The 26,173-nt window shown below is 38.7% G+C and overlaps 1 protein-coding gene across 5 annotated transcripts in view; it reads right to left on the reverse strand.

Moving 5' to 3' along the window:
- PRKN (parkin RBR E3 ubiquitin protein ligase) overlaps nt 1-26,173 on the reverse strand; it is a 1,215,897-nt gene that overhangs the window by 533,736 nt on the left and 655,988 nt on the right. For all 5 annotated transcript variants that reach the window (XM_073219865.1, XM_073219867.1, XM_073219864.1 and 2 more), the window contains exon 6: nt 1,301-1,416. In XM_073219865.1, coding sequence (XP_073075966.1) covers nt 1,301-1,416 — 116 coding nt within the window. The remainder of the gene's footprint in view (nt 1-1,300; nt 1,417-26,173) is intronic.

Genomic DNA, 26,173 nt, shown 5'->3' on the forward strand with positions numbered 1-26,173 from the left:
CATTGAAATATTGGAAAGTGATTTGAATTATCTAGTGCTTGCAAAGCCAATGAGCCCTCATTTTTAGCCTTCCCAGTTCCTTTCCTGAAATACCAGAAGAATCAGCGGTTTTTCTTGCTTGTTGAAAGCATTAGCTATTGCAATCATTCACCTTGCCAAGGCATGAAATGCTGCCTTTTAGGCAAACTGTGGCATTTCCTGCCGCAACAGGAAGCATGAAGCAAAAGAAAAACATGCCTCATTTTTATTCCTTCTTACAAACAAATTTGTTCAACAGATGTTGTTAAGGTTTTTAGGCTTCTATTTATCAGCATTTTAATTTAAGTTTATTAGATAATAGAAGTACCATGGTAGGAGTCTTAATGCTAATTTGAAACCATAGTTTCAGGTAAGTTTAAGAGGATATCTAATATAGCCCCAAAGGCCAAAGAGAGACAACACTTAAATGCCTAGGGCAAACAACTGTCTTTGCTAAAAAGTTTAAAACAAAAATATTCTTTGATTTTATTCATTAATTCATTTTGACATGCACTAAAGGTTCTTCCTAATATCAGGGCTAAGACCCCTGATACTGCAATTTGGGATTCTAGCCAATTTCAGATAATATGTAATAAAGTTAATTTCTTTTACACCATTCATTTGAATGGTGTAGAGTAAGGAATTCTTCTCAACTATCTATTTTACCAATTACACAGACTCAGGTTCCTCTACTTTGTCCTGAACTCCTAAACTATAATTCAAATCTAGTCATTACTTTTTTCTTTAAAGACAATGTCCACATTTTTTCTTTCATTATATTCACTGAGATTAGAAATAACCAGGTCCAAAACTAGCTACCTGCTTTCAATTGGGGGGGTATGAATACATATGAAACCCCAGTATCAATACAGACAATTATGTGGAAGAATAGAGTGTATGAAAAAGATATTTTTAAAATAAAATGTTATGGATCATATATTCTAAGAATAAATGTTGGTCATAAATTGTTATTGCATTCCTAACATTAGCATCATGTTTTAATTTTAGAACTCACTGGTATCAATACATATGGTTATATTTTGCTCTAAACTCAGATTACTCTGATTTTAGACATATGTAACCCCACATAAACCTAGGGGGCTATTTGACTACTGACTACACAAAGGATTCGGCATCTTAAGTAGTTTCACCACATTAAGGCACAACCAGATTGGGCAGAGAGCATCCCGCTGAAGCAGACACTCCTCAAGAAAGAGAAACGCCTGAGGAAGGTTCCTGGGGGAGGAAGCTAGTGGGAAAGATGATGTTTTCAGATCCTTACCTGACGTCTGTACATGTTATGCAGCTGATGTCTCGACTATTGGCTGTGATCAGGTTCAAAGCTACTGATGTTTCCTTTTCAGAGGTCGGGTGGGCTCCACATTTAAAGAAAAATTCCTGAAAGAATGAGAAATGCAGTCACAGATGGGGCACCCAGCTGGCCATATGCTCTCTAAACATTTCCATAGTATGCAGATTTCAGGCAAAAGAAGATGTCTTGTCTGAGGGTTTCAGCCCCAGACAAGTTCACTATGGACTCAGTGAGACTGAGGAATGACACTGGAACGTTCTTGGGTAAAAGGGTTTATTACCCAGCTTTATTCCCATTGTGGCAGGTGAAGCACTAGAATTACGTCTGCTTCCAGCAGTCTGCAGGTCCCTAATCCTCCTCCGCCTCTGCCTCCCCCCAGAGCACTGGGCAGGGATCTTTACACAGGGACTCAGTCAATAAAAGCTCATTGCCTCTGGTTGTGGAAGCAGGAGCCTAGCAGTAGGCCAGTTACATTATCAAGTAGTTTAGGGTCAGGTGCGGATCCTGGCCATAGGAACTTCAATTTTCCTGACAGAAGAGATCTATCATTAGGTATGAGTTAGAAATAACTCAGCACTGAATCTTTTGAGGGAAACTCATGTGTTTTTGACAAACTAGTCAACTACTCCCTTTCTAGAAGAGCCTGCCTGCCTGTGCTGGTCTTCCCTTCCTTTGCTCTTTCAGCCATGGAGCTGGGGAAACACTCTGTGTCTGGGGCTTAGCAAAGTCCCTCAGAGATAAGTGAGTCCAGCAGAACAACACAATGTGAATGCAGGAGGAAGCCTACAATAGTATCTTGCATCTGAAGAAAGGGCAATGCTAAGCCATGAAAGGATTTACGCAAAGTCAGACAATCAGAGGTGAAGCCAGGAAGTAACCCAGGCTTCCTAAAGGGGAGCTTGGTGTTTTGCTACAGTTGGTCAGTCAGCAGCAAGAATGTAATACAGTAGGAGGAATCTAGGGACTCCTACTATAAGCACGCGAGTGCCTGCAGACGCACAGAGCAGCAGAGTCTGACTCTTTCCAGCCCAGTCGAGAGCCTTGTGCCTTTTTCCACCTCTTGAGCATCCCCAGAATTGCCTGGGAGACAACCCCACTCCCCATGCCATGCAGCTTTGAGTGTCCTAGACACGTACCTCTCACCTCATTGGTTTTCGCAGCCTTGCCCTGCACATTCTCCTTTATTTTAGCTTTTTCATGTAAGTCACATTCTTTTGATTGACAGTATTCTCACTTCTCAACCAAAATCTTCTTTTCATTTTCCTTCATTTCTTCTTTTATTTCTGTATCTGTTCACCCACCCCTCTACCCTTCATACACTAAGGCATTTCACCAATAATTGCTCTGCTTCTTGCCGAATAGTCTCTACACTTTCCCTGATAATAACATCCATGGAGCTAAATTTTCTGCTACTGCAAAAATTCAATGAAAACATTTCATGGGTGACAGAAGAATGATGGAACACCACATTTATTCCTCAGCTCCATTTGTGAGTAACTACTTGGGATATGGAAAGTATTCCCCCTTAAACATTAGAGCTCGTGTCAACAAGCTCTTTTTATAGCTTCAGACATTAAATGTGTTTGCCAAACATATATATGGCCTTTGCCATACTTCTCAACTCTGCATTGTAGTTTATAGTCTAAAAGCAGACCATATGGAAATGAACAGATACGGTTATGTCCCAGTACAAATTTATTTATAAAAACATTTGGAAAATTGGATTTTGCCCACAGGTTATAGATTGTCCACCCCTGCAACAGACCCTGAGATAGTGTGGAATGCCTCATTTATATTGACATTCTAACAGTGCCTGGCATAGAATAGGCATTAAATATATTTTCTTAAATGAAAAATCAATACATTTATTCAGTAAATGTTACCAGTGTCCCTCTATATACTTAAACCACCCTTAATTTATTCTTTTCCTACTAAGCAAATTTCATTCTTTTTTCTGAAATGCAGTGAGCAACACTTGTGGGCCCCTGACCCCAGTGCGTCAGAAGCACCTGGTGGGGGGCTTGTTAAACCAGGAAGCTGGCCCCCACACCAGGATTTTCAATTCAGTAATTTTGAAGAGAGGCCAAGTATTGCATTTCTAACACACTGCCAGGTGACAATACTAACACAGCTCCAGCGACCACACTTTCGAGTACCATTGAGTTCCGCCAACATTAGTGGTAAAGAGACTGCTTATTCTCAGAAGACAACAGCTGTAGTGCACCTCATTGAAGGCATCTGAAAATAATACAGTATCTCAGGTAATGTGAACTCTAAAAATCTGAGGGGTACAACTAAACAGAGAAGTATCCCCAAACCAGGTTTTTAGAACCCAGGATGTTCTTAACTGCAAGTGTCTTACTGATTCCAGATGATGTAACTGCTAGTTGGCCAGACCTATCCTATTTGGGGTGAGTGGCATAGAAGCTGAGCCCCCTGCCTGCAGTCCTCAGCCACACAGGTGAGGGTGCAGCAGTAGCTTTGCTCTAAGGTGGGGAGGGTTGTTGGGTGCATCTGACAGGCGGCTGTGCGGTGTATCTGTGGAGCCCTGCCCATGAGCCCAGGTCTCTCCTGGAGCAGCATGGAAATCATAGTGACTGGTTCTTTTCTCTTTTAACATACAACCTACTTTTTTCACTCAATCTTTTGTAATTTTACAAATCCTTCAAAGTTCAAGAGTATTGAAAAAAGATTTAAAGCAATTCCTGACCACCAAAATAAAGGGTTTGAAGGACATAAGTGACCCTTATGAAATGCACTGAGAAAACTGTGTTTTGCAGATGTGAAAAAATTCTCACTCATATCACAAAGTAATTCCTTTAAAGTAGCTGAGTTGGCTGGACTATGGAGAATGTATTCCATATACAGAAAAATAGATAGTATTTATATTTTTTCTTAGCTTGCAGAAAGCTACTGGTAGACATTCAGCTAACAAATCATAAACTGTTCTAACACCAGATAAAATTCAGCCAGATAAAAGTAAAAATCCTTTTATTGGCTGGAGTAGGGGGGATGTTTATGGGTAATAGTGTAAGAAGCCACAGATATTTGGAAAATTCCATTCATTCATATGGTGTGATAACATGAAAGTACAAATTACCAACTCTATAATATATATTATATATAACATAATATTATGTTAAATATGTATGTCTTGTCAGTGAATTTCCGCACTTTCTCTGCCAATTTGTAATGAAAGGAGGTTCTCAGAGAAGTGGAGTAATTCGCAAGAATGGAGAAGTGTCCCTGACCGCTCAGCTGGAAAGCTACCAGATCAGTCTGCTGTAGTCTCACAGATGCAGGCAGAGGACACAAGACCCACGGGTCAGAGACATAGGACAGCATGACTCAGAGTCCAGGCAGAAAGCAGCATGGACACCAGGATGATGCAAGTGTCCTGTATCCTCACTGCCTCAGGATGAAGCGGGTGAACTAGGCTGGACACTAGACATCTGCATCCCAAGTAAGGACCCCAAGTGTGGTGATCATGAATCTTTCATAAGGGTCTGTAAGCAAACCTCCCTTTCGTCCCAAAGGGAGACACTGTGTTTAATACTGGATAAAAAGCAAATCTTCTCTACAACTCTCTCAAAAAGTTCACCCAGACAAAAGGGCAGTGAGCACCACCCTCACAGATGTGCAGAAACCCAAGAAGCCCTGGGGGACTGCTCCCCGCAATAATGATGTGTTTTCTTACAGACTGATCACTAGAGTGATCTGGTCATTAGCTGCTCTGTACCATCAATAGGCTAGGATTTTCAAGATCTTTCTGATATTTCCAGTCTGTAGTCAGAACACACAAACAGTAAAAACAAAACACAAGAAGACCCTTTTCAAAAACATTCTATCTTGGGCATCAGCTTGCCTATACATGGTTGTCTCTCAAAGACAGCTGAATCATTCCTTTGGAGTGATTGTGAATTCTGCCTTTCTGTGTTTTGTTTTTCTTGATTGTGCAGGTTAAAAAAACAGGGAAGCCAACACTGGAAAGTTGTTGAGCTAGCGTCGCACTGCGTGGTCCAAAAGCTGACACCACTGTGTGGGCCGGTCATCAGGGGCGTGCCACAGTCTGCTCCCTACAGAGGCCCAGGAAACACTGAGAGCTTGGAGTGGGGGGACAGCAGTCATGCCCCAGGGCCAGGCTACTCTAGTTGGCATTACTCTAGACCCAGTGGGTGCTGAGATTTCACCAGTAGAGTTACTTCTATGTCTCCAGGGAAACGTTCTCATTCATTACGGAGCTTATCTGTCTAAGTGTGGGTGGTACAGCATCCTGAACTGTGAGCAAATAGATTCTCAAAGGGGCCACACCACGTTTTACAAATGCCAGATCACAGCTACAAAAAATAAAAAATAAAATAAATAAAAAGCTTACATCCTGTTAAATGAATTCTTCCACCCAGCCAGGTGCTGCAGTTCCCCACTTACTGGCTCCTTTCCTTTGGATCCATTCAGTCAATTCTGGGGAGCCATAATTAGCCATGGAGCTAAAGACTATGGCAGTAAATGGTATCTTTTTTATTGTTTTCAAATTACAGCGTAAACTATATTTTAAAAATGAAAAGAAGTCCTAGAATATGACTTTAATGTGTTTGACTTTATATCATGACCTGTTAAGTGCTATGTGTTTTCTACCTTATTAGTACTAAATAGAAAATCCAAAATCCAACAGAGTTGTATTCCTTAAGTTCACAGAGGCATACTCACATTTTTACCATCTTTCTGGACAAGGCCATGAATCTTTCTTTTCCTTCACACTTTGTTATATTTTTTCGTAACTCATCTGTCCTTTCATTTTGCATCACAGAGGCCTGGCCCACTAACTGAATCAGACCCATGTAAATCAAAGGTCTGCCAAGGGGAAGACCTGTATACATTTCAGGTCAGCTCTTGCTGGCATTCCAGAAGCCACCCTCCTTTCTCCTCACTCCACTCTGCCAACTGGTTCAGGACTCATTACCAATGTCTTCCACAGAGGGGAAAACAATAAGTATGGAAATGAATAAATACACCAGCAAAATACGAATATTAGATTCATACCAAGAACACAGTTGTATAAGGCTTATGGAATTCAAGGTTAGACAACTCCAAACACAACTGGTGTATTCCTCATTTCTATAAATGTAGCTCACAACTACCATCTGGAAACTACCTGCTTGTCTCAACCACCATCTAGTTTCACAAACCAGAAAAAAAAAAACCAACATCATTAAGACCCAACTTCTCTTTTGCTCATGAAGCATCTAACAACTTCTACTGAACTTCCTCATGTTAATTACTTGCTTAATCATTGTTTTCCAAATAAAATACCATTGTCTAGCGTTACAAGAGTTGATGTCTATGTTAGTTTCCAAATCCTTCTTAGTTAATAGACCCCAAAGGAGGCATCCCTTTCTTTTACTATAGGGTCACACAGTTTTCATGGGAAGCTGCAGTAGGTCTACGGTTCGTTCCAACAGGTAACCGATCCTTTGTATGGGTCAGGGTCAGGTCAGAGAAACAGGGCCACGCCAGGTGGTTTGGATGAGGGCATTTAATATGGGGTCTAGCTACAAAGGTGGTAGGAGCCCAGAGAGCTAATCAGGGGCAGGAAGCCCCCTGAGATCAGCAGTGCTGGGGGCCCAGTCAGCTGGAGCCAGAGCACAGTGGGAGGAGGTGGCTTCCCCCAGCTCGGAAGCTGGGCCATCTGCGGGGAGCCGGGAGCATGGGCGAGGTGTGGGGTGCCCCTCAGAGAGAAAGGGAGGCGCACCCTGGCTCTGGCCTCTCCCTGCTCCACCATCCTCACCATGCCTCCCCAGAGCAAGGCCAACCAGGAACGCAGAGAAGGGGCTTGGGAGGTGGTATGTGACGCGGCCAGCCCGGCAGGTGGGCAGAGAAGGGGCGGCAGGTAGACCTGAGGGCACCAGCAGGTGACTGGTGCGTCCTTAGGGGGCAGGGCCAGGCAGTCGGGTCGGAGTCCTCCGCTCGCGCACTGCTGGCACTGACACACTCTAATCAGCCTCCATTAAAGAAGACATGTTAAGATAGGGTTCTGTAAAGTGTAGTAAATAAAAATACATACATATTCACATTGAGTTTAAACTCAAGCCTGTCAAAAGACTATTCACCCAAATTTTCAAGTAAGATAAACTGAGGACAGAGAGACATTGCTGCTACTTATAAGGAAACCAGTAATAAGCAACTTAAATGTCTATCAAAGATGCCCTCACAGTTGCCGAGTTACCACAGATGAGCTTGTCACTCAGAATGAATCTAAATCTCTCTTGCAGACCTAACAGCTCTGGGAGCAGGCGGAGTGGGTGTCCCCAGGTGCTTTCTAGTCTGACACGTGGGATCTAACAGCTCCTCATTAGGCTGGGTGCAGATTCTTTTGTAAAAAGCAACTGTTAGTTTTAAGTCTTATTATCCATTCAAAAGTTTCATCATTAATATTACACTTGTCTTCAAGTTAGAACCAGGCGTAATCACCATCCTCTCTGCCTGGTACAGAAGGAAAGCATGTCAGTGAACCATGCAGGGCCTGCTTGCCCTGTGACTTCACCAGCGCCTTAGCTTTCATGCTGAAGCGTTAGACTCACTTTGTGCTACGTAAACCCGCATGGAATTATTCCATTTTGGATACAAAATCACTATGCAACTTGTTAGGCTGTATAATACTTGTAGACTCTGCTAATTTAACAATGCCAGTTGTAAATTAGGTTACACCTAGTTAAATAAAATCCCAAAAACTAATGAGTCTGTTATCATGCTCAATAACAAGTTTTCTCTTAATAAGGTGTTAAGATTCTAGATGTTGTACAAAGTTTATCAGGAGAAAGAAAATCAATATTCACCCACAAAAAAGCAAGTCAGACCTTCACTGAGAAGGACAGTTGCTGCCTGTCCACATCCCGGCCACTGCCAAAGTCTTAAGGAAGACTGCCCACCATGCCCAAGGACATAGTCACACGCACACTGCAGGCGGGAGTGCGCACACCAAGTCAACCCATCCTTAAGTGGCAGACAGTGTCAGGTATTAATCTGCCAGGACATGGACCTCTAAGTCCACCACCGGCTCAGGTCTAGGCAAACCAGATCTATTCCCTAGGCCAATGTGTAAAAGGTAACAAAAGTTAAATCTAAAATCCAAAAAGCTCTGAAAACACAAAGTTTTTATTTTTTTTCCCTCTATACTTGGAAACTACATTTCATTTATGGCAAAACCCAACATGAATAACTGGAGCAGAACATGAATCTTATTTTATATTTGTCCAATTCAGTGTAATTCTTATTTTTCACTATAAAATTACAATGAAAAAAAAAAAAGATAGGGTGTAAGTGTAGTCTTGGAGAGATTTTAAAGTTAAAATGTATGAATTGTATAATCTTTCTAAAATAAAAAATCCAAATTTCAGGCACTTCTGAACCCCAGAATAAATAATTGCAATTCTGCAGCATAAAACTGTCTTAAATTCTTACTAATCCAACAGGATGATACTTGAAGTTCCAGATGCAGTGCATCGTGTTAATCACTACAATGGCACCTTTAGTTCTGTCCAAATGAATGGTTTTAGTCTACTTGAAATATGTGTATCTGTATTTATAAATCCATGCACACTTCCTACATTTCCCTTTAATACTAGATATAAACAATTTCAAACATTTTAATGGCACATGCCTTCAAGAAGTCTAATTTCAAAATAAAAGATACAAATATAACAATGTTTACCCTCCCCTTGTACACCTGGATTCTATGTTCGTCAGTGCGTCTGACTAGAAGTTTAGTTATAACACCACTCAGTCATTATATGCTAGTTATTGCTCTAAGAATAAAAGCAGACAGTTGTTGGAGACATTTCAAATGATTCTGAAGATTTAGGGTCATTACTGATGCTTATAAAATGCATGCATGTATAGAGATGGCTTTGTTTACATACATACACAAAAAATCTTACAACAAGAAAATAAACTTATGGATACAGAGAACAGATTGGTGGTTGCCAGGGGCGAGGGGTGGGTGAAATGGGTGCAGACAGTCAAAAAGGACAGATTTCCATTTGTAAAAGAAATAAGAAATAGTCTTCACTCCCGACTCAGAAACTGCTCAGATGTGCTCAGATGTCTGGATGCCTCTTCCTCCTCCCTAGCCCAGATGAAGAGCTGGCCCCAGCTCTACTGGGTCAGAATACCTGCCTCCCCACACATACACACATACCATCACCCCCACCCCCACCCCACCTACCTGAGAAGCAAGCAAGGGCTCAGAGGGGTCCCGGGCAAGAGGCAAGAGGCAGGGTCTGGTGCAGCAGCTCCGCCCTGGATCCAGCTGGCTGTGTCCCCAGTTTCTTAGTTTTTGACATCTACCTTAAGTAAAAACCATGTTTCCAGGGATTTCCACCCCACCTCGATGTTTACACATTAAAAAAGAAAAGAAAAGTGTGCTATTTCTTCCTTGCTCAACCTTGGACCAGGAGCTGGGGACACAGAGATAAACAAAATCCCTGAAAGACTCCATAGCCTGGAGGAGAAAAAGACACCTCAGCAAACATTTCCACAAAATAAAAACAGGATAAATGCCTCATCACCGAGCACTGAGGCATGGTGGGTGAGAGGATGAGTATCTTACGGGTAAATGAGACTCTCTGCTTGGGAAGGGGTATTGGAATGGTGGTTTTACAAGGTCAGGGCTCGCCAGGTGGAGAAAGTAGAGAATCAAGTGCAGGAGCAAGAACCCGTGCTGGGGTTCAGACTCGCCGGCGCAGGGCACGCCGACAGATAATGGGAAACCTGCGAGTCTTGCCCACCACGATCCCGTGGTCTCATCATAGTCACGCTAATGTTTTGATAGCCTGGAAGCATGCTCATTATGTGACTCTTCCTGGTCAGCCCTCCACCAGAAAAAGGACTGAGGTGTGACAGCAAAGGATATATACCATGATTATTTCTTGGTCATCAACTTTGAAAGATCAACTTTTCAAAACAAGTTGATTGTTTAAGTTAGCAGTACAATGAACTTCTAATAAAAATTTTCATGTTACCTTTCAGACTGGAAAACAAGGATTTTTTGTTTTCTTTATCATCTTGGAGAAAGCTTTCACCCCAAGGGTTGTGCCCTAGATAATACATCACTGGAGAATTTTGAGAGCAAATGCTTTGTGATGGTGAGCATTTCTCAGCTGTGTATAATTATCTTGTCCTTAGCATTCACTAAAGGCCGGGACTCCAACCATTCAGGAAGCTATCGAAGTTGTATATTTATCCCACTGGTATGGGCTTCCTGATTGTGAGCTGAGAGACCAGTAATGGTCAGATGACACAGCTTTTCCTGATAACTAACTTATTCCCAGGAATTAGTGGCCATTTCAAGAGAATCTGGCTCATGCTTTACATGCACTACAGCAGTCACCTTTTTCCCTCCAGGCCTGAGGTTCATTTGACTAATGAGTTGCCTCAGTATGGGGCTCACTAACTTTGCTTGGATTTCTTTCACCATTCCAGTACTGTTTGGCGATGTGATTTCCCTCTGACAATATAACAGCAGTCACTTATGTGACATCATTGACTCAGCATATAAACTAAGTGTATCTTCTCTTTATATTTTTAGAGCCCAGCCAGACTATAAAGAGCAATATTCACTTTTATTCTTTTTTCTTTTAGAAGCTAAAGGTTTTCTATGCTCTTTAATGTGTCAGCTTGAAAGAATGAAAAAGCATCCACAGCAGTTGTTAGTTTCATACTTAGACAAAGCTTTCCAGGTTCTGGCCTCAGATATATAAAGTAACATGTTAAAATATTTTCTTGTTAACAGAATGTTTCCTTCTGTAATCTCCTACCACCCATTATATAGTCAATTTGCAAGAAACTGAGACGACAGGTCATAATTTTGAAAATGTACAATGACTCACCATCCCTAGATAACCTGTGCTCCCAGGATTTTCTAGTCAATCTCTAGAAGTTGGCAGTTATTCCGTATTTATTTCTAAATGTACAAAAACATCTAATCAACAATGGTAAATAATGTAAATGGGCTATTTATTCATATCGTTTCTCTGGTTACATCCTCCAGACCGAGCACCCTGACCCTGAGCAAGGCCTCTGAAGGCCCCTCTCAGCTCTGCAGCCCTCCGCCTCCCGTCCTGCCGCCACAGCCCTTCTGCAGCTGACCTGCAGGCTGTGCTCTCCTCTGCTCTGAGCCCTGGCATTTGGTTTGCCCTCTGGGAACTGTCTTCTTCCCCCTATCTTCGCCATTCATTTTGCCTTTCAAATCCTCAAGTGTCCATCATGCCTCCACTTACATGTACCCAGTCCTCAAGGCCTTCCTGATTCCCTAGGACTGGGTGAAGTGTTTCTAGGTTACCCTTCGTTTCTATTCCACTCTGTGCTTAGCCCCTTCGATGCCCTTGCTCTGTGGTCCTGGCATTGCCTGCTGGTCTAGCGTGTTCACCAGAGGGCACTTCATCCTGGTGGCTGGCACAGGGCCTGGGACATAGCAAGCATCCAAGTGGTGGAGAGAAGGAACAACTCAACGCACCTGGAGAGTAAGAAGATGAAGGCAGAGCTCCTTCAGGTGGGGGACATGCTTCAGGGAAATGGACTGAAGGGGGATTCTGGATCACAGCCTTTCAGATTCCTGGGAATTAAGTGTTCTTTCCTCTCTCCCTGGTTAGTCTGCACCTTCCTCTGAACTTTTATTGCAGCTGCTGTTCCTGTGGTTGAATCCTTTGTGCTGCTTATTTGGAAAACAGCCACCACCCCACAAGCAAGTGGTGGCAGAATGATGCTGTTGCTTTTCTCTTGCAGCCACGGCTGAGAAATGCAGCAGCTGCAGTTTCTCGGTGTCAGGATTGAGCATGGAAAGTGCGAGAGAAACATACATTTTGGTAGCAATAATTCACACACTAGTAATATAACTTGGTTTCAGCTACAAGAGAAATATTGAACAATAAAAAAATCCTAGCTTTAAAACATTTTAAATGACTTTAGACTTGGAATCTTAACTTTTTTTCCCTCAAAAGTCCTTGTTTATTTGGCAAGCAGAATTTAAAGCTTTTTTTATTCCTGTTTTCTTTATTGCAGGCAGCACAAGCAATCATAAACACTGCACTTGAGACAAAACTGGGAAAAGGCAAATGCTTTATATACTTTAGTAGTTTTTCACATTCTCTGTATTTATTTTATTTCTTCTTTAGAAAAAGAAGAAAATAAAATACAATTTATAAATTTACCTATGAACTATCATTATGAAAATCAAGATGAATAAGACTAGGAAATAAATGTTACAGAGAGTGTTTAATTACTGTTATTAAGATAATTTTTTTAGAACAGTTTAAGGTGCACAGTAAAACTGAGGGGGAGGTAGAGAGATTTCTCATACCCTCCCCAGCACATGCAGTGTCCCTTATTTCAACATCCCCCATGGGAGGGTACATTGCTATACAATTGGGGAACCTGAATCAACACATCATAACCACCCAGCACATGGTTTATATGAGGATTTCACTCTTGGTGTTGCACTTTCTATACAAAGGCTACACCCCAGGTTTGGACAAGTGTTTAATGACATGTGTACATCATTATAGTATCATATGGATTTTCATTACCCCCTAAAAATCCTCTGTGCTCCACCTACGTATCCCTCCCCATCTCTCTACCCCTGGCAACAACTGATATTTTGATTGTCTCCATAGTTTTATTTTTTCCAGAATGTCACATGGTTTAAATCATATGTAAGCTTCTCAAATTAGCTTCTTTACTTAGTTATATGCATTTAAGACTTTTCCATGTCTTTTCATGGCTTACTAGCTCATTTCTTTTTAGTACTTAATAATATTCCATTGTCTGGATAGATCACAATTTGTTTATCCATTTGCCTATCGATGGACATCTTGGTTGCTTCCAACTTTGGGCAATTATGAATAAAGCTGATATAAGTAACTATATGCAGGACTTTTGTGTGGGAATAAGTTGTCAAACTCCTTTAGGTAAATACCTAGAAGTACAATAGTTGGGTCATATGGTAAGAGTATTTAGTCATGTAAGAAACCAATGAACTAACAATGAACTAGCAGAGAGAGAAATCAGGAAAACAATTCCATTCACAATTGCATCAAAAAGAATAAAATACCTAGGAATAAACCTAACCAAGGAAGTGAAAGACCTATACTCTGAAAACTGTAAGACACTCATGAGAGAAATTAAAGAAGATACCAATAAATGGAAACATATCCCATGCTTATCATAGGAAGAATTAATATTGTCAAAATGGCCACCCTGCCTAAAGCAACCTACAGATTCAATGAAATTCCTATCAAAAAACAATAGCATTCTTCAATGAACTAGAGCAAATAGTTCTAAAATTCACAAGGAACCACAAAAGATCCTGAGTAGCCAAAGCAATCCTGAGAAGGAAGAATAAAGCAGGGGGGATTATGCTCCCTGACTTCAAGCTCTACCACAAAGCCATAGTAATCAAGACAATTTGGTAATGGCACAAGAACAGACCTGTAGACTAATGGAACAGACTAGAGAGCCCTGATATAAACACAAGAATATGTGATCAATTAATAAATGATAAAGGAGCCATGGATATACAATGAGGAAATGACAGCCTCTTCAATAACTGGTGTTGGCAAAACCATACAGCTACATACAAGAGAATGAAACTGGATTATTGTCTAACCCCATACACAAAAGTAAACTCAAAATGGATCAAAGACCTGAATGTGAGTCATGAGACCATAAAACTTTTAGAAGAAAACATAAGCAAAAATCTCTTGAACATAAACATGAGCAACTTTTTCCTGAATGCATCTTCTTGGGTAAGGGAAACAAAATAAAAAATGAACAAGTGGGACTACATCATGCTAAAAAGCTTCTGTACAGCAAAGGACACTATCAGCAGAACAAAAAGGCATCCTACACTATGGGAGAATATATTTGTAAATGACATACCTGACAAGGGGTTAACATCGAAAATATATAAATAACTCACATGCCTCAACACCCAAAAAGCAAATAACCCTATTAAAAAATGGGCAGAGGATATGAACAGACACTTCTCCAAAGAAGAAATTCAGATAGCCAAGAGGCATATGAAAAGATGCTCCACATCGCTAATTATCAGGGAAATGCAAATTAAAACCACAATGAGATATCACCTCACTTCAGTTAGGATGGCCAACATAGAAAAGACTAGGAACAACAAATGCTGGGAAGGATGTGGAGAAAGGGGAACCCTCCTACACTGCTGGTGGGAATGTAAACTAGTTCAACCATTGTGGAAAGCAATATGGAGGTTCCTCAAAAAACCAAAAAATAGAAATACTAATTGTCCCAGGAGTTCCACTCCTAGGAACTTACCCTAAGAATGCAGGATCCCAGTTTCAAAAAGACATATGCACCCCTATGTTTATTGCAGCACTATTTACAATAGCCAAGAAATGGAAAACAATCTAAGTGTCCATCAGTACATGAATGGATAAAGAAGATGTGGTACATACACACAAAGGAGTATTATTCAGCCATAAGAAGAAAACAAATCCTACCATTTGCAACAACATGGATGGAGCTAGAGGGTATTATGCTCAGTAAAATAAGCCAGGCAGAGAAAGACAAGTACCAAATGATTTCACTCATTTGTGGAGCATAAGAACAAAGCAAAAACTGAAGGAACAAAACAGCAGAAGACTCACAGAACCCAAAAATGGACTAACAGTTGCCAAAGGGAAAGGGACTGGGGAGGATGGGTAGATAGGGAGGGAGAAGGGGAATGAGGGGCATTATGATTAGCACACATAATGTGGGAGGTGGGCAATGGGAAGGCAATATAGCACAGAGAAGACAAGTGTTGACTCTGTAGCATCTTGCTGCGCTGATGGACAGTGACTCTGGTGGGGTATGTGATGAGGACTTGATAGTGGGGGAAATCTAGTAACTACAATACTGCTCATATGATTGTATATTAATGATAACAAAATTTAAAAAAAAGGAAACCAATGAACTATCTTCCAAAGTGACTGTACCATCTTGAATTCCTACCAGCAGTGTGTGAGTTTCTGTTGCTTGATACCCTTGCTACCATATGGTGTTGTCAATATCCTGGACTTTGGCCATTTTAATAAGTATGTAGTAGTATCTCATTGTTGTTTTGATTTTTATTTCCCTAATGACAGTTGATGTGGAACATCTTATTTGCTTATTTGCCATCTGTATGTCTTCTTTGTTGAAGTTTCCATTAAAGTATGTGGCCCATTTTTAATTAGGTTGTGTATTCTCTTATTGTTGAGTTTTAAGAATTCTTTGTATATTTTGAATAAGTCATTTATGAGAATTTTTGCAAATATTTCCTCCCTGTCTGTAGCTGTCTCCTCACAATCTTGACATTGGCTTTTGTGGAGCAAAAGCTTTTGATTTAATAAAGTCCAGCTTAACAATTATCTCTTTCATGGACTGTGCCTTTGGTGTTGTATCTGAAAAGCTGTGCTATACTTAAGGTCATCTAGGCTTTCTCTTATGTTATCTTCTAGGAGTTATGGTTTTGTGTTTTATGTTTAGGACTATGGTCCATTTTGAGTTAATTTTTATGAAGCATGTAATTTATAGATGTCTAGATTCATTTTTAATTTTTTTTTGCATGTGAATATCCAGTTTCTCAGCACCATTTGTTGAAAAGACTACTTTTGTTTCATTGTATTGGGTTCTCTCTTTTGTCAAAGATCAGTTGACTGCATTTATGGCAGTCTATTTCTGGGATCTCCATCCTATTCCATTAGTCTATCCTTTCCCCAATACCATACTGTCTTGATTACTATAGTTTTACAGCAGGTCTTGAAGTCAGATAGTGTCAGTCCTCCAAACTTTTTCTTCTCCTTCATTATGGTGGTTGCTATTCTGGGTCTTTTCCTTCTCCATCCAAACATTAGAATCAGTTTGTTAATATTCATAAAATAAATTGCCATGATTTTTATTGGAATTACATTGAATCTATAGATCAAGGTGGGTATGGGTAGAACTGATGTCCTGACAATATTGAGTCTTCCTATCCATGAACATGGAATCTCTCTGCATTGGCTTAGTATTCTGTAAGTTTGTTTGTCAGAGCTTTATATTTTTTCTCGTAAAGGTCCTGTATACATTTTGATAGGTTTATATATAAGTATTACATTTATGGGGTGCTAATGTAGATGGTATTGGTTTTTTTTCCAAATTATACTTGTTCATTACTAGTATATAAGAAAGTGATTGACTTTTATACATTAATCTTGTATCCTGCAACCTTGCTATACCTTCTTCAGATTTTCTGCCTAGATTATCATGTCATCTCTGTGATAAGACAGTTTATTTCTTCCTTTCCATGAATATACCTTTATTTCCTTTTCCAACCTTATTGTTACAAACTCTTCTAGCATGTTAAAAAGGAGTGGAGAGAGGGGACATCCCTGCTATGCCTGACCTTCGCAGGAAAACTTGCAGTTTGTCAATATTAAATATGATACTGAACATTTTTCCCATGCCAATGTAACCAAATACAAATGGAAGAAATAAAAACCCAACCAGCCATTTTATTTATGGAATATAAATATATATGTATATTCTATAAATATGCATGTATATTTCCCACTGACTGGTCAATTTGTGAGTCAAATGGATTTTTACTATATTTTTTTCATAGTAAGTGAAATAATAAAGGAGAAAAAAACATCAAAACTTTTCAGTCATGAGTGAGCCAGTAAAATAACCTAGTTATTCAACTATTTCAGTTTTTTTGAGAAATGTATGCAGTGTTGGAGGGACAAAAATGAAGGACAGTCTCATGCATGAGAATACATAATTCAGTAGAAAAGAGACATGTACAGGATTTTAGGGAGATACTAGAATGAATGTCTTTCCCTCTGAACCAGGCTTATCATCATAAAACTTAAAACATACTCAGAGATGGTGTCTGTATATGGTTTATGTGTAAGGAGTAAGTCTCCCATTTTCAAGAGGCACGGGGCAATGGACTCCCCTCCCCATCAGTTCTGGGACTGGGATGTGCAGGGAAAGACTCTTCCTGGTGACTGAAGGGAGAGGTCAATTATGCCTGTGGGAAGAATTTATTTTTATAATCTAAAGAAAATTCTTAAGCAAATATAGCTAGGACACAATGAAGTGTTTCAATTAGGTTTAGATATAATTTGAGGATTAAGAATTTTAAAATTTAATTAAAAACAAACCAAAACAAAAAGCCATGAGTGAAAAGATCCCAGCCATGAATGTTAGAGTAAGGACATCAATATATAAATCACAAATAGAGAGAATTAAAGAAACAATAGAAAAGATGTTCTTTGAGCTGAAGTATGGAGATTTGTAAGTCACACAAATAAATACAAATCAGAATAAGATAAAATGTCCTAATTTGCATGGAGAAACTACTGTATGTTTAATTTAAAGGCCAATCAAGCTACTGGAAAGGTGAAAGTGTTTACCAATTTATTCATGAATAATGATGCAAAATTTCAAAATAAGTCATTGACAAATTAAATCCAACACTGTATTGAAATATGAAAATAGTTTGATCATTTGTTTATTTAACAAATATTTATTATTGTCTCTGGGCTATATATTATCCTAGGTGCTAAGGATATAGTATAAGCAAAACAGTCATAGTACAAACATTTTAGAATGAGGAAAAGACAACAAACAGTAGAATTGTGATTTATTTCCAGGCAGTAGTGACTGTAATAGGAAAATAAGGTATTAATAAGATATTCCAAACTGCAAGGATGCCTCAGCCTTAACAAATTCATCAATTTAATTCATACTATGTAAACTTAATGGAGATGAATGTGATTATGTCAATGGTAAACCCAAAAGCTTGGTCAAATTTAGAAGCCATTCTTAATAAAATTGTATGTAAAATTTTAAAAATTCATCTGTTTTAAACATGATAAATAAAAGTCAGCTGCCATAAATTTGATAAAGCCATCTGTCAAAAAGAGTAATAATAATCAGGCACTAAGTGAAAATGCTCACTAGTACTGGTATTCTCGATGGCTGAATAAAGAAAGAGAGAATACAAATCATGATCTTAAAAAAAAATTAACAAATTGATCTTTACTTCCAGATTAAATGATGGCATAACTAAAAAACCCCAAGAGGCTCTATCAAAAGTCATGAAAATTAATGAGAAAAATTTTTAAGTGGCTGAATACAAAGTATGTAGTAAAAAACTAATATCCGTATTAGCAAAATCCTCTTGAAAACAGAAAAAAAAAATCTCTTTCCTAACATTAACAGATGAGATAAAATACTAGTACACTTATTCTATAAGAAAATTAAAGGACCTAGTATAAGTATTTAGAAATGAAGACTTGAGTAAATAAAGAGGTAAAGTGCCCTGAATGTAAGGGGTTCCTATCAACTAAATAAAGTCCTAGAGTATATATACATAATTTTGTTGCAAGGCACATATGAATCCTAGGTGGAATTTTTTTTTTTTTTGATGAGAGAGAGGGAGATTGGGCCCTAAGATTTTAAAGAATCATATGAAAAAATAAAAATGTGAGAATTTACATTTTTGAATAATGAGAGTGGAGATAACACTAGCTGGTGTTAAAACTCATTACAACTTTATAAGCTATTATAAGCCAAAGGAATGGTATTTAGATGGGAATACAAAAATAGGTCAGTGGAACATAATAAGGCACCTAGAGGTTTCAGTAAGTATATATGGAACTTAAAATTGACAAAGGTGACATTTCATTCAGTGGGGCAAGAGTGTATTTAACACACGGTGTGGGTACAGTTGAATAGTCCGTAGTAGGTGTAAATAATCGGTCAATCGTATTTGCAGAAAAATGTTACAAGATGGATTAAATATCTAAAGATGAAAACAAACAACAAAAATTTAGTAAAATATGAAATGAAAAACATTGGTAGAAATTAATATAAATTCCAATGGGAATGATGGGAGTAAGTTTCTCCTTACATAAAGGAAAATGCTCTGCATTTCAAACATTCTGGCAATATAAGAAGACAAAAATGTTTATACAACATATAGCAGACAAAAGATTAATATTTCTGTTCTTAACATTATTTCGCCATTTTCTTTACAAAATAGCAAATGATCATATTCAACACCAAAGAATCTGAGATGGTAAATATAGGAAGAGAAACACAAAAGGCTAGTAATGTGAAATGATGCTTAACTTTAGCGATGGTCAGAGAAATGCTAACTGAGGGCAACAATGACATGCTATCTTCACACATGACTTTATCAAAAACCAAGGCTCCAGTGCTAGTGAGTATGTATAAATTAGAACATTGTGTAAGAGAGTGGGAACTGCCCTGATCTCTTTGGAAAATCATCATAGCAGTTTGGATAAAAACGTTAAATGACACGTTGTTGTATCTAGGTATTCTAATTCATAAAAATAGCAGGACCAGTGTTTAGTAATTTACTTATGGGGATTTTACTACAGCATAGTTTCTAGAACAAAACAAAAAACAAAAGACATCCAGAATGGACTTGTTCGATATTTATGTTATGGAATATTATGCAGTTATTAAAATGAATGTTTTATCTGTACATGTGTACTGATCTTAAAAGTTTTATAGGAACTCCTATTATGTGAAAACAGAAGTTATGGAGAATAAAATAAAGCATTATTACCATTTCAAGTAAATTAAGTAGAAGAATAGATTGAAAAAGCTCACATTCATCATCTTGGGAGAATGAAACGGGGAAAAGAGAGAACTATTTTCTTTATATATTTCTTTCTTGAATTGTTACAAAGGGCGTGAACTTCTTTTAAATACAGTGTTCAAAGTAAAGACAACGGACACAAAAGGCCAACAGTCACAGCACAGGGATAGGTGCTAGACGAGAGGGGTACATTTTGAAGCCTGGTTTTGAAGGCTGGAAAGTCCTGGCGGAACAGGGCAGAAGGCTGAGCTGGAGCAGGGGCCGGAGGCGACGTCAGAAAGGCTGCTGTGCCTCTCAGGGGCAAGGTGGGCTTCATCTCCGAGGGAAGGGGCATGACTGTAAGTAGCCAGTGATGCCATCTGGTTAGAAATATGCATACAGTGTCTACTTAGAGGGAGAAGAACACAAAATCCTCATCCTGGTCCTCCCTTCAGGACTAGAGGGTTCTGGGCGCTGTACTGCAGCACGACCAATGCCCGGCTGGGTGGTTCCGCGAAAGGCCTCCCCGAGTCTGCGGTAAACGCCGACCGCAGTCTGGTTATCTGACCTTTATTTAGTATGTGATTCAAACAGAAGATTCCCAAGTGCTTTGTCAAGCCAGCTAAGTGTACTGTACTTTAGGCCAGACTTTTTCCTTTTTGACTGATTTGTCAAAATGTGGTTGATTGATCAAAAATAATATTTTAACTGCTAATGGTGCCTGCCCTAAACTTATGAATTTTTTTGCATCTTAATTTTTTTGACTTATAGCTCTTCTTAATAATCATAAGTACTTGTAAGGAATATTTTGCTAATTACATGAAGGATAGCAGATTCTTAGAGAGTAAAGCTTTCAATTTGATAAAAATTTAAGAAAGTTACATGAATTTATATTACTATATCAATGCTTTACATTTATGTAGTTAACAGTACCATTGAGCATTAGATAGTACGTTGGAAGGGAACACTGTAAGCATGAAAAACATCCTTCCCCCAGAATGCCTTTTGCCCAGGATCTAATATATCAAACATTAGCCTAGAGGAGATGTTTATGGTTAGGTTATAAAATTTCCTGGGGAAACAAAAAAAGTTGTTTATAATGAACATGGAGAAAACCTCTAAATCATCATGCTTCAAGAGGAAGTCAACCACAAAATGTGCCCCCTGACATTGTGCTCATATCAGCAGGTAGCTCATGACCGAAATGACCCATAAATCTTGACAACCTAGCCTACTTCTGTACATATAAAACAGTAGGCTTCAACTTAAGTTCATGAATGCCAGCAAAGGCATACAATGAAATATCTAATAAGCTGAGACCCAGGTGACTAGCATGTAGAATAGCATGTGTCCTCTTATGCAGACATAGCTCACTTTACGCATCGGTGCATTAAATTAAACGAAGTTATTCTCATTATATGTAGAGATCTATGCACTCATAATTTATAGTGAATTCTGCAACAAATTTATTTCTTCTACAGTGGAAGCCTAAGAAAACATTAATTTCATGTGACTCAGGGGTATATATATACTACGACCTGCTCCTTAGAACAGGAGGCATAAGAAACCAGCATCTGGGGTTCTGTGCTCACTGTTCTAGCCTACTGGGGGCTTTAAGCCATTGCCCTGACCAGCTGTAATTTACAAGTCGTAGGTTTTGTGCGGAGTCCCGTGCCTGTCTGTGTTGGGACCGAGTAACAAACAGTAGTTTCTTCTTACCCCAGTCCTTAACTCACTGTCAGCCAGCTCCTCGGTGAACCTGCAGGCACTGTGGCAGGACACTGATGGGTGTTATTCCCATTATATTTTTCAGATCAGTTGGGTCAGGCAGTCTGCTCAGAACATAGTGACTTATGTCAGGCTCCTGCTGTTTGTTCTGCTTCTGTTGTGGAATCTTCCTCCTTAACCCACTTCTATAAATCTAGCTTCTTTTCAGAAAGCTGGCAATTATTTAGTTTTGTATTACTGAATGAGACACCATTCCCAAACCAAAATACACGTAAGTAAATAACCTCATGCTGGACAGTGCTGTCGATATTTTTTTGGCTGCACACGTTCCTTTCATCACCAACACCTGGTGCTCAGTGAATCTATCATTACTTGGCTGGTTATATATAAGCCCATCTGTGCAAAAATGGCCAAGTGCCAGCACAGAGCTGACCAGACCTGTCCTAAAACATGGGTGCCAGGCAATGATGAGCTTTGAAGACCTCATAATCCTATGAAAGCAAGAAAGCTGACAAAAATCTTTTATATGAGCCAATAATATGGAAGCATAGGAAACACATATTATGAAATACATTAAAATATAAAAGTTTACATTTATACGGTAATTATAAAGCCCATTTGAATATATTATTTCATCTTGTCTTTGTGAGGATTTTGGGAATGTATGAGTTTTACCATCTAAGATTTAGTAAGCAAGTAATACCAATAATACTTTTGGATAATTTATGGATATTAAAATCATCAGTTGAGTATTTTTAGCCTATTATCAGCCTCAATGCCTTTTTCATGCATATTTAATATGCTGTCACAAGACTTTATTTGGGCTATGATGGCTGTTAGGGGATCCTTCATTTATGTGTGAATCATAATTGACATGAAGTCATGTTTCGTTAAATATTTTATAACCTCTTCTTTATAAAACTGGAACAATATATTAGCTACACATAGGAAACTCCACATTTGTTTGAATATAAATAAATGTTTATATGTTTTGTCAAATTTCTATGTTTGTCTGACAAAGATACATCAAGCAATCAGTGTAACCTCAGCAAGCAATATATGTGTTGCCAGGGCTTGATGCCTGTGATCCTGGTTACAGCTTTCTACACTGGTACCAGGTTTCATCAGCTATGGTCTGCCTATCATGCTGAGATTGCAGTGCTTAAAAAAACAACATTTATTCATGAATTAAATGAGAGAAAGTTTAAATGAATCTTCTGGACACCAGTTATGTCTCAAGGGCATAAAAGGTTGTGCATGACAAGTCCAATCTCTTTATAAATATTTTCAGTGTAAATTTGTCTTTAAGGGCCACTTTCAAGTGTATTTCCTCCCTGAAAAGTTCCTCAAAATGAGTGGGGTCTTCTGGGAAATCATACTGTGGAAATAAATGATTTATGGTGTCAGTCGATGTTTCCAAAGAAGAGTAGTGTGAATTGAGTATGTGTGTTTCGTAGTTTTCTTTACAATATCATAATCATTTTATTGGTCCTTTGAGACCATTGTATTTTATTGTGTGCTCTTAACACACAAAAGTATTTGATACAAAGACATGTAGTTTCTCAATAGACTAAGGGAAGGGTATGAGAGTCTCAGATGGTCAACACAAAGTTATGCATAGCTCATGCTCATCACAAAAAATTTTCCTATCCCTTTCAGATTCCTATTTCCTTTCAGAATCACTGCCATAGTGAGCTATCATGACTCAGAAGTAACACTAAAAACAAAATCAGCATCAATTATGTATGGAAGAAACTGACTGCATGGATGGAAAATTGACAAATAACCCAGGTGGTGGGGATGCATCTAAAATTGACATCTAAAGCCACTTGTGCCCGTCTGTGCACTGCACTGTCCTAGCCAGGGATATTAATAAAAGTGATAGTCTGTGATATTAAGAAGAGTAACTGCCCCTGCCTTAAATGCTTAAATACTAGTTCTGGTAGTTAAAGTTCTTTCAGCCTCAGCCTTCGTATGTCTCAAAACCTTTCCAACTTCAGTTTTAAAATTTGCTTTTGTTAGGTATAAAAATATAGGCTGAGAGACTTTGATCTTTCAGAACTTAAAGCTGTTACTCAACTGTCTTCTCTCTTGTTTTTTTCCAATGAGCAATCTTTGGTCATTCTTCCTTTCTTCCCTCTGTATCTCTGTATATAAATCATTTATTTTCTTTATCTAGTTTTAAAGTTTTTTTTTTCATCACTGGTTTAAGCCCTTTGATTATCATGTGCTTGATGTAATTTTCTTCATGCTCATTGAAAAATTTTCAGGCTTTATTTTCTCAAATAGTTCTCTTGCATCTCTCCTTTTCTCCTTTCTCTTTAGAGACTCTAATTACACATATATTGCGCTTCTTGAAGTTGTCCTACAGTTCACTGATATTCCCCTTTTGAAAAATTTATTTACTGAGTTTGATTTTGGATAATTTCTATTATTTTTTCAAGTTCACTAATCTTTTCTTCTTCAAAGCCTATTCTGCCACTAATCTCATCTAGTATATTTTTCACCTCAGACATTATAGTTTTCCTAACAAAGAGTTTAATTTAAGTCTGTTTTTATATCTTCCATGTCTCCATTTAACTCTCTGACAGTATGGGATATGGTTACAGGGACTGTTTTGAAGTCTCCATGCACCACTCTAACATCTGGGTCAGTTCAGGTTCAATTTTGATGGATTAATGTTTCTTATCATAATTGGTCATACATTACTGCTTCTTTGCATGTTTTAAGTTTTGATTGAATGCTAGACATTGGTAATATGCCATGTTGGGCTTCTGCATTGCAAGAAATATTCTTGAATTTTGCACTGGAATATAGTTACTGAGTAATAGTTTGACCCACTAGGGTCTTGTTTTTATGATTTAGTAGCTGGGTCCAGAGAAGCATTTCATATAGAGTATTTTCCACTACTGAGGTAAAGTCCTTCTGAGTATTCTGTCTAGTACTTTGCAAGCTATGAAGTTTTCCTGTCTGGATGCTGAAGAGAAGCAGTGTTCCCAGACCTGTGTGGCAGTTGGATAGTCCTTCTCTACCATTTCAGATAGTTCTTAGTGTAGTCTTGATTATTCCTATATATGTCTTTTTCCTCTCCTGACTTTGTCCTATGATCTCTGGTTTTCAGATGGTCAGATCTGTCTTAGGGAATCTGCTGGGCTCTGGCTGGGATATTCCTTCTGGTTCCATAGCCCAAAAAAGCTCTCAGGGCAGTGAGCTGGGCCAATCACAGAGATTGCCTCTTTTTTCTCTGTCTCTCAGGAATCAATGCCTTTGGTTGCTAGTGTCTTGAAAACCACTGTTTCAAATATTTGTCTAGTTTGATTGTGTTTTTCAGGCCAGGAAGGGATAATAAATCCAGTCCTGGATTCACCTTGATGGAAATGGAAGACAGGTTCTTTACTATTACAATTGTTAAAAATCTAGATTGACCTGAATGTGCTAATGAAAACAAAGCAACACTCTTTTTATAGTTTCATTCAATTCAGACTATTCAAGGTTAATTGATAGATGACAAGGATCATCTTTTTCCAGCTTCATCCTTTTTTTCTGTTTTCTCCCCACAAACTTCAGAAGTAGGCTCATGTCAGTCTAGAGAGAGATGAATAAGAAGATTGCAAGGTATCCTCAACCTGAAGCAACTCACGTCCAGACCTGAAAAGCCTGGGGTCTAGGACACCCAACACAGAACTGGGATTCATCTGAGAGGAAGGCCTAGGCCTCCACTGGCTACAGAGGATAGGTGAGAATTCCTACTTAACCATTTGCTTAAGGATAATGTGTATTTAGACTCGCTACTGCAGTACCTAAATTTCTTAAACTCAGTGGAAGTAATGCAAACATAATCATAACACCAACAGCTTTCTAGAAATGTCTATTTCAAAATAGATAAGGAAAGAGACTGTTGTAACGGAGTGCTTGGAGTACACCTAAGCCATCTACCATCCTACAGATCCTCTCCCTCTGTGAGGGGCAAGGGTCGCTGAAAACTGGCTGGTGACTGGCTTCACTTCACAAGTGGCTTCTCACACTTGGGTTTGGCTGTGAATGGAAAGTGACTTTCATGGAAATATTTTTGATGTTGGGGGTCAGTAGAAGAAGTGAAATTTCAAGAGAGGGCTGAAGATAATGTTTAATTTGTATCAGTTTTGATTATTTCACAAAATACTTAAAATACTTTGCTTTTAAGTAGGAACATATTATTTGTCTCTAGGGATAAAAAAAGAAGACTTGCCTGGAAAGCAACTTATTTAAATTGAAATAAATCTTACAGCAAAAGATTTTGAAATCAAGGTATTAATCTGGAAACTAAAAAGATAATACAAAACACCATGCTTACCTTTGACATTAAGTAAATTAGTACAATTAAATGAGAGAAAACTGACATTTCAAATATGTGCTTGCTTCTTCCAAGAAAAAGTCTCTAAGTTTGAGGGCTTTTAGTTTAGTCTACATTCAGCTCTTAATTTTGATAATAA

This window comes from Manis javanica, chromosome 13, assembly GCF_040802235.1.
Source record: "Manis javanica isolate MJ-LG chromosome 13, MJ_LKY, whole genome shotgun sequence".
NCBI classification, from domain to species: Eukaryota; Metazoa; Chordata; class Mammalia; order Pholidota; family Manidae; genus Manis; species Manis javanica.